The sequence below is a fragment of the Phragmites australis genome, chromosome 4, assembly GCF_958298935.1.
Source record: "Phragmites australis chromosome 4, lpPhrAust1.1, whole genome shotgun sequence".
NCBI lineage: Eukaryota > Viridiplantae > Streptophyta > Magnoliopsida > Poales > Poaceae > Phragmites > Phragmites australis.
Window position 1 is genome coordinate 45,912,125 of NC_084924.1, and position 9,315 is coordinate 45,921,439.

The 9,315-nt window shown below is 42.0% G+C and overlaps 2 protein-coding genes across 2 annotated transcripts; one reads left to right on the forward strand and one right to left on the reverse strand.

The window, feature by feature from the left end:
- The first annotated feature begins 290 nt into the window (after positions 1 to 290).
- Positions 291 to 1,095, forward strand: LOC133914484 (mulatexin-like). Its single transcript, XM_062357584.1, has one exon. The coding sequence runs from the start codon at positions 385 to 387 to the stop codon at positions 844 to 846; it is 462 nt and encodes a 153-aa protein (XP_062213568.1). The 5' UTR covers positions 291 to 384; the 3' UTR covers positions 847 to 1,095.
- A 7,684-nt stretch (positions 1,096 to 8,779) lies between these two features.
- LOC133916822 (uncharacterized) lies at positions 8,780 to 9,315 on the reverse strand. Its single transcript, XM_062360678.1, has one exon. The coding sequence runs from the start codon at positions 9,188 to 9,190 to the stop codon at positions 8,927 to 8,929; it is 264 nt and encodes an 87-aa protein (XP_062216662.1). The 5' UTR covers positions 9,191 to 9,315; the 3' UTR covers positions 8,780 to 8,926.

Genomic DNA, 9,315 nt, shown 5'->3' on the forward strand with positions numbered 1-9,315 from the left:
ACGATGACATGTTGCGGTGAAAATTTTTCAGCATAGAACAAAATAGAGAAGAGATATTTGTGCCTTTTATTGCATGCAACACGATGGTATGTTGCGGTGAAAATTTTTCGGTTTGTATCAGACGGCAGAGCTGCTGTCCAGCTATTCAGATCCGATGGCCTGGAATCGCCTAGAGCGAGCGCCGGCTTAGGATGTCCGGGCGCTAGCTCCTCCGTAATATGTGTTAATTTCCTCTCTTCAACACTATAAATAGGGTATGCGTGGAACTCTCCAACGCGTCCAATTCTTACACAAGTGCTACCTGTCTACTCCTTGAGCAGCCGATCCAAACACATACAAAGAAATCAGCTAGCTAGCCACCAACAAAAAGCTAGCAGTAACGACATGAGGCCGTCGTCTCTTCTTGCCGTTGCTCTCCTGCTTGCCACCATCGTCCTTGCAATCGTCAATGCCGAAGAGTACACGATTGCCGCTCCAGCACCAAGCCCACTCCCACTAGCGGCAAGCCCGCCATCGCCACCTCCACCGGTGGTTAGCCCTCCTCCTCCTCCACCGCCGCCACCACCGGTGAAACCTCCGGCGTGGTCGCCCGTGACGGACGTGAACGACAGGACGGTCCGGCAGGTCGGGCAATTCGCCGTGCACGCCTACTGCCTCAGCACTGGGGCGCGGCTGGTGTTCGTGAACGTCGTCAGCGGCCAGACCCAGCCGTACAACGACGGGAACAGCTACCAGCTGGTGATCACCGTGGCTGGCCCCGGCGCGAAGACGACTCGGTATAGCGTGTCCGTGTGGGGTATCCTTGGCACGACGACTTGGCAGCTCCGGTCCTTCGCGCCCATGTAAGTGATAGGATGAAGCCGAGAATGTCAAGATCGAGGGGTAATAAACTGTAGGCGCGTTTATTTGTTGACCGCTCCAACTTCAGTTGTCAACTAGTCATAGATCTAATAGCCAGAAAGTGTGCGTGCCAGCATACGTGTTTGTATTTTGTGTTGGTTCATCGTAAGTTGTCGTCGAGTGTCTGAATGTGCATTTCAGTACAGAGACGTTGTTCATGTATTTTCCGTGTCTTTCCCAAGCGTACAATAAACAGTTTTTCCTACAGTGATGCAATGCCGTTTCCCAAGCGTACAATGCCGTTTTTTTTCCTGCATTGCTCTACTTTAAAATCCAGCTTCGTGGATCATGAAAGGCCTCGGTGATGCACTTATTCTTATATGTTTGTAGCCGATTCGCCGTATGAATGTATGCCCATCGTCAGTCCAACATGCATGCGCATCTGCTGATCAAAGCCTGACCGCACCAGCAGCAGAGCCATGCGAGCAGAACAGAGCAGGCCTCGCAGCGGAGATCGAGCTCGAAGACGCGCTGCTGCTGGCGTTGCCCGAACCTGATCGGCCACTGCGTCGTCCACGACCGTGATTTTTTTTTATTTTTTTAATATTTATAAAAATATATAATTATTTTAAAATATTACACATCTAGCTACTGTAATCCATCAAACGGGCGACAGCTTAAAAAAATAAATAAAAAACACTATGTTTCATTGCCCTCAAAATTTGAAACACTATCAAAATATTAATGAAAAATTCTTAAAATAAAGTATGTTGAAGAGGATACTATAATCTATCTCTCCAAAAAATTTCGACTCAAACAATTACTTTTACAATGAAAAATAAAAAAGACAAATTTCATTATATAATGAAATTTGTGTGTATAATAAAATTTGTTTTTTTTTCTCATTGTACAAAACATATTTTTGTATGAACTTTTAATAAAGGTAGATCATAATATCTTTAAAACATATATATTTTAAAAAAAATTCATGACTATTTCGATAGTATTTTGAATTTTGAGAGCAATTGAATGTAATGTTTTTTTTTAATTTTTTTAAGTGTCTTCCATTCAATAAACAACAACTTACCGACAACCTAAATGTACAATATTTTAAAATAAATATGTATTTTTGTAAATATTAAAAAATAAAAATAAAATAAATTCCATGGCCGTCGGGTTCATAGGCGCATGGTACGGCTTGACTCAATGAGTCACCGACGAGTGGGCCAAGAGACTCTCGCTACAAAATTGGGCTGGACAGCAGCCAGGGCCTATGGGAAAAAAAATATGGAATGCGTGCCACACGTCATGTGGGGGCTTACGGTTGCGGAGGGGAAGTAAATTCTATAGTATCATGTTCAGAAAGATCCTCATGAGACCTTATCTACGCCATTTATCCTATAATCTAATAGCGGGGTTGAAGAGAAGAGAGTGAACATATGTTATCACATGAGAGAATCTTTTGTAGGATAGAGTCTTATAAAATATACTTTCGCTGAGTGACTGAAAAATCACATATATCCTTCTAAAAAGAAAAAAAAAGAAAAAGAAAATTCACATATGCCTTTTTTTAAAGGTTGAGTCGTTTGGATCGAATCGATGCCACAAGTGCTTTTCTTTTTGCAAGTGATGTCGTATGTGGATTTTCTTTTGCAAGTGATGTCCTATGTGATTTGTCACAGTTTCAACGATGCACATCGCCGGAAAAAAGAAGGGTGTCATCAGTTCTGACTTCCTCGAGTGAACTGCTCGAGATCGTGGTTGCCGACAACACCCAATTAATGCATCCCGGGTTACAAAATGACGCCAGCTGCTAAACATGTGTGATTTGAACAACACGCACTGTACTGGAACACAATCACGACGTAATTATATGTACGTGCTGTCTGGTGACCGCTTTTCTCTGCATCCAATTGGAGGAATTATTCAACTGCGGCTTTTCTCTAGATTAGGGACATTGCATGTGAGTAATAATCACCATTGACTCGTATCGTACGTTCATGCTACTGGCTAGTGAACAATGGTTGTAATGTGCATGTTGTCTTAGTTAATAAAGCTCCCGTTTACCCGAAATAAAAATTCATTTGCATTATAGTTTGAACCTCAGCGCGGGGCTGAGAAACCGCTTAGGCTATCTTTACCGATACTTAAAAATACGTTTTCTATAATAATATTATAATACTTTCTATTTTTTATTTTCAGCAGCTATTCTATTTTCTATCTTATATTATTTTTCTCCTCCCTTCAAACTCACAGTTTGTCACATCTATATCTGCACCCGCAAATATGGCTTTCCCCCTCCTCCCCGATTTAAGCCTGCATCATGATAAAGACCAAACGGACTTTGCTAGATGTCAGAGGCGAAGTGAAAGGAAGTGACATTTGCACTATAACACTGGAAACAGACTCTGCTGAAGATGGCCTTATAAATATAAAAATAACTTATTTTTCTTATTTTGGTTATATTGGCACGTTATAGTTACTCACTTGTGGAAAAAAAATCCCAACTTTAGCCTCACGCTGTGCTACTTCACGTGCAACAAATTTTTTCTCTACTTAATATGAAGATACGTAGCTGTGCTATGTATTAAAATAAAATATCAAGTGAGAGTGGATGCCTTCCCTATGCAATGATTTACATATTTACATATTTATATGGATACATGACAGTTGGATACTACAAGTTTTTTCAATCATTTTAGCATATTTTCTAAAATTTAGAACTGCTATGATATAACATATAGTATATCTACTACTGCATAACACCACGTATATAGCGCATCATCGGTGCCGTTTTAATAGTAACCACTACTGAAAATGTATTAGTGTCAATTCTTAAACTCTCGTGCACAAATAACAACTAAGGAGCTAAGAACCGGTACTGATAGTCACTATTAGTGTCGGTTCATGGCTAGAGCCGATATTGATATATCAGTGCCGTTTCTAGCCATAAATCGACACTGATAAATCAGTATCAGTGCCAGTTTTAGCTATGAATCGCTATTGATGATTGCTAGCTTATCTTAAAAATTTCATAACTCTTTCGTACGAAGTTTGATGAGAAAAAAAATTATATATAAATTATAGAACTCGATGAGATCTACAACTTTATAGTTGAAAATCTTTTAATTTAAAGTCATTTAAGTGCCCAAATTATCATAACAAAGTTTTAGCCGACTGCTGCGGTCGATTGGCACCTTATCTTAAAAATTCATAACTTTTTTATACTAACTCGGATGGGAAAATTTTATATGAAAATTGTAGTCCTCGACGAGATCTAAAACTTTGTAGTTGATCAATTTTTGATCTAAGATCATTTAGATGCTCAAATAGCCATTCAAACAATCGATTAGAAGATGTCAAAATGATTGATTTTCCTATTGTAGTCAAGAACGAATGAGAGTTGAGATGGTTAGAGAATCACATACACGAGAGGGGAGCTGCTGTGAGGTTGCAAGTTTGAGTCCTGAGAAGCATATGCAAGTGAAAATTTGCGAAGCTACTGTGAGATTGGGTGAGCGCCTCTAGTTATGATTTTTTTGTTGCTTTTTTTGACCTAAAAAAGTTGAATCGGGGATCAACTATCAGTGCCGATTAGAACCATCAACTGTCATTGATAGTCCACCTATCAATGCCAGTTGGAGCCACCAAATAACATTGATGGAGATTTCAGTGTCGGTTTCATAACCAGCACTGATAGTATGTGACTATCAGTGCTAAGTAATCAGTATCGGTTTAAAATCCGCTACTAATGTCGATTTTAAACTGACACTGATGACGGTTTCGACAGTAGTGATCATGATCGGTAAAGTAGAGTGTTCTCTAGTTAGAAGGCATGCCACACACAAGTTAATGATTCAAAGGAGCATGTTACAAAGGATACAAGTTCAAACACGAAGCTGTTCTGGTATACAACAGTCAAATCATCCAAGCCGAGATAAAATTGGCTAAATTTAGCTAACTCTAAAAATGAGGAGAAGAAGTGTGATTTCATATGTAAAGATGTGATAATCTTAGTTTTAGTTGTAATCATCATTATTTTGTTATATACGATAATATGACTTGTAAGATCAATATGTCACTTTGTGGCTATTTGTGTCTATTTTGTATGTAAGGTGTGTCTATTTTTTTTTGTTAAATATGGTCATGATATACTCAATTAAAATATTATATGTGTATGCATTCTATCTATCAACTCCCTCCCGGTTATCTCACTCTTTCGACAGCCTCTCTCCCTCCCTGCTGGTCTTCTCTCTATCTCCCTCCTTCCTCAGCAGCTCTATCTGTTGAATACTCAACCGCTCATCATCATCGTATGCAGAACTCTCAAGAAGGGATGGCACCATCAACCGTTGATCCAGCCTAGGTGCTAGAAGGAGATGTGCTGCTATCAAACATTGAAGAAGGTAGTCTGAGCAATTACCTCAACCTAGACCAAACAGACATCTGTAGAGGTGATGAGGTAATTCAAAAGTAGATAAATGCATCTTTTTTACATATTATCATTTATGTTCTCAATACTTTTTTCGCTTATGTGTAGATACTTGATGCTCCGAAGGGTCACGACAATGATCAATCCCAATATGAGCATCATGTTCTAAGCTCCTCGAAGATGTCTGTGGGAACCAACTGCACCAGAGAAAGTTATGGGGCCGTACAAGTTAGTTTATGAGATAATTGTTAAGGATCACGTGCCTATCAGCTACATATTGTGGATTGGCGAACGAGGTGATCCGTGTGTGGTTTCTGATTCAATGAAGAACGAGGTGATCTGCACGTGGTATCTGATTCAATGAAGGACGACATCTTGTGGTCCATCATATTAGAGAAGTTCAAATTCCTTGAATAGACAAATATGGAAGTAATTAAGCGTGGGACACTAATGGTCATGAGACTTTTATTTAAAAATTAGAAGAGCACACTGAACATAACCTATGTGTAGAGAGGTATAACATCATCTTTCAGCAAAAGACAGCAATTAGAATATCATTGGCAAACCTTTGCAGAGTACAAGTTGTCATAAGAAGCACAAAAGTTGAGTTAGGTGAACAAAGCAAACTCAAAGAAGAACCTTTACCCCCACAAAGTCGACAGTCGTGGGTACATGAGGAAAGAATAGTAGTGGTGACAAGAGCTAGATGAACTGCGATATAGATGTGTCACACCTGAGATAGAGGGCTGGAGCGAACGATCGATGTGCTTCCTTTGTGGGAGCGATGCTTTTTACTCGGCTGATGGAAGCTTATGCTTTATAACCTTCAAAGAACAGGAGATGATGCAAACTCTTGTAAAAAGGATCACGGATGCCCACAGATAGTCTGCACAAAGCCCTTTCAAGCCAGATAAAGAAAGGGACGAGCTCACCTTGGTTTTGGGAAACAAGGAGCATGGTGCTCGCGCACGAGACGTTGGTGTGATGGGTTGAAAATATGGATTCCCAGGCATCGTCGATAGTTACAAGAGTCGAAGGAGATCCCAAGCAAAGCAAGATGCAGAACGAAAGGTAGAACAAGCTAAGATGATGAATATGCTTGAACTTGCACTACAACATGAGAGGGAATAGATAGATGTAAAAATAACACAAGCAGTACAGGAAGCCATCAGGCGTGAACGGGGCTTTATAGGGAGCGAACAGGCAGCCGACAATGTCTCATAATGTTGTGAGCTACAGCCCCGATGGTCATCGGAGTAGTTGTGCGTCTATAAGAATTCTGGGAGCTAACTCCATCATTTATCCCGTGGACTACATCACAGCGCGAATACTATGTAAACTATACATTGGTGCTAAGAACATTACCATCAAGGTGGTTTTCAATGTGGCTTATCCCCGTGGTGCCTATAAAATTTTGCACGAACGTCCGATATCGAAGGGCTACACTCTGGTCGATATAAACGAGACAATTGACCATTACCATCATGTTGAGGTGGACTACTCTCTTAAAGAGGGGGCGAACACTATAGGAGAAAATAAGTACACATTCTTCACGTGGGAGAATGCCTATATAGTGTTTTTACCAAAGACAACTCCTGAGAACCTCTACTCTCTATGACACCTCAGGCCATCGTCGCATCGTAGATCTCTCTCTCCTCGGCCATCTCCTAGAAGAAGTCCATCTCCTCAGTCGTTGTCTTGAAGAAATCCACGGCACAAGAAACCAACACTATCAAGAAGCTAGCTACCATCTAAAAAAACATAATCAGGTTCCGTAGCACCAAGAATCAGGTACGTTTCTTCTCATTGTCCATCATCGTTACCTAATTCTTTCTGAGCTCGCTAGCCATCGCATTCGATCAGCATTCTTGAATTGATACCTTGTCTTGCTGCAATTTTGATCGGTTGATCTTAGCCCATTTGTCCTATTCACATGATGTCTCTTTCAGCTCCGGGAGATACTTTTTGGAGAGGTCAAATACAGCAGTGATGGTGCGGTATTTTAGTTCAATGGAGCACCTTATAATCCTAATGAACCTTCTAAGGTAAGACGCTGTTTCTGCTTTTAAACTGTGCTGCTCAACCATAATCATGCATTATGTATGTGCTTTCAGCATTATCAGTACTCTGTGTGAATGGACTGTATACGTTACTACCACCTGAATGTGCTTTCCAAATTCAGAAATGTTACTCGGGTGGCAGTACTTTGGTTGCCGGATACCCTTGGAGGCTTTATATGCTTATCTGACTTGATATTTCACATTGCCAGGACAAAAGCAAAGCTATTCAAGTGGAGGCTTTCCATATCTTCAAGGTACAGGATCAATCAAGTCCCCTGGCATCCTCTACATACTGGTGAAAATTTATTTAATTTCATTAGTAGAAACTAAAAACTGAAACGTCTTTCCTGCCTGTATACATACATCAGCTGTTTGCCGCTAATTAGAATAAGCCACCTGAGATCGTCCGTATACTGCGTCCCAACAGAAGCAAGCTCTTGAGATTCTTGAATGGCTTCACTGTAAACAAAGGCAAATTTGTCGTTGGTGTGTGCAGAAAAAGAGGGGTTCGAGATCGAGAAAGCTAAGGTCGTCTCTGAGATTCTAGCGCTGGCTCTGAGATTGAAGAAGTCGACATGCAAACTAGTTAGTCTCTCCTTTGGTTTGTTTCATAATCCACTGAGAATTAAAGCTCCTCGTCGTCTTCCAAGTTCCGACTGCGAAGTGTCGATTGATTTCTGGGCTTGCCGTTTACGCTTGATTGCCTGTGCCACCTGTGATCTGCTGCTCGTTCCCATTTCCCAACAGTTTGGACGTGCGGGCCGCCGGCCTGCTCTGCAACACGAGAAACACGCTGATTTGGACGGCCGGCCCATCTAACGTACTACAATTGACCGGTAGAGAGAACGTATATTTTTTGGGAACACTGTAGTGTCTTCTGCACAGAGGAGATGTAAAACTTAAAGATGGATGAAGTCACTATACTCATCTTGTTATCGACGGACATAATAATACGTGTACTGAGCAAACTTGAAATTTAATCACTAATAGGTAGGATACAATCACCTTCACTAACCTGCGACACTTTGGTTCTCAGAAAGAACGTAAATTAACTGGCAAAGGTTTTAGATAGATCTCTCACCCTTCAATTTCCTCACGCAAAATTCAAGTTTTTGCTGCCTTTCGTCTCTGAAACGAAAAGGCAGCTGTTGATTTTTTTTTTTTTTTTTGGACAGGTTCAGCAAACGAAGCGGCTCGGCGTTTGGCTTCCGCATGGTCAGGCACTTTCCAGGAAGGAGCGATTTTTTTTTGTATTAGCACCCGATCGCCTTGCCTCGGAATCTTCTTTTAAGAGCTTTTATCGGAGGTGCAAACTCAGGGTTTAAACTTGGACCGGCGAAGATACGTCCTTGCGTCTTACGGTGAGCCACGCGCTCGTTTGCTCCAAGAAGGAACGATTGATGCTCCAAGTTAAGGCACAAAGATTAATTTGGCACTTGACACAAGATTAAGCAGAACCCATGGAGGCTGGAGCAATTATACTTGGCTCCAAGTTAAGGCACAGCGACGACTATGTCTGTACACGTTACACTGGATTACGCTTGCTAAGGGGAAGAGCTATACATGAACACTTCCTCCAAATCAAAGAAGACGATTAAGCGGAGAAGAGGCCGTCGAATGCTGCCCAGCCGAGGCCGGTCTTGGGCTCCAGCTCCCTGAGCTGCACGGCGACGTTGACCCTCACACCGGACGCCGAGGCGGAGGCGGACTCCACCCACGAGCCCCACACCTTGGCCACCGCCCCGAAGTTCCTCCTGCTGCTGCCGCTCCCGGCCGCCTCGCCGCTGCCTTCGCCGTGGGCTCCTCGCTTCACCCTCTTCTCGAACTCCTCGACCACCAGCAGCGCGATGTCCGCCATGGCAGCTGGAAATCCTCCCACGACACTCTTGCTACAAACCTCACTCGCTTGATCAAAACGCCGCTCGCTCTGCTCTTCTCTGCTCTGCTCTGCTCTGGATGGTGTGATGAATGGGGCCTGGTTTT

What these genes read in the sequence shown, in the direction of transcription:
- LOC133916822 (XM_062360678.1), bottom strand. Translation starts at nt 9,190, where the DNA reads ATGGCGGACATCGCGCTGCTGGTGGTCGAGGAGTTCGAGAAGAGGGTG.
- LOC133914484 (XM_062357584.1), top strand. Translation starts at nt 385, where the DNA reads ATGAGGCCGTCGTCTCTTCTTGCCGTTGCTCTCCTGCTTGCCACCATC.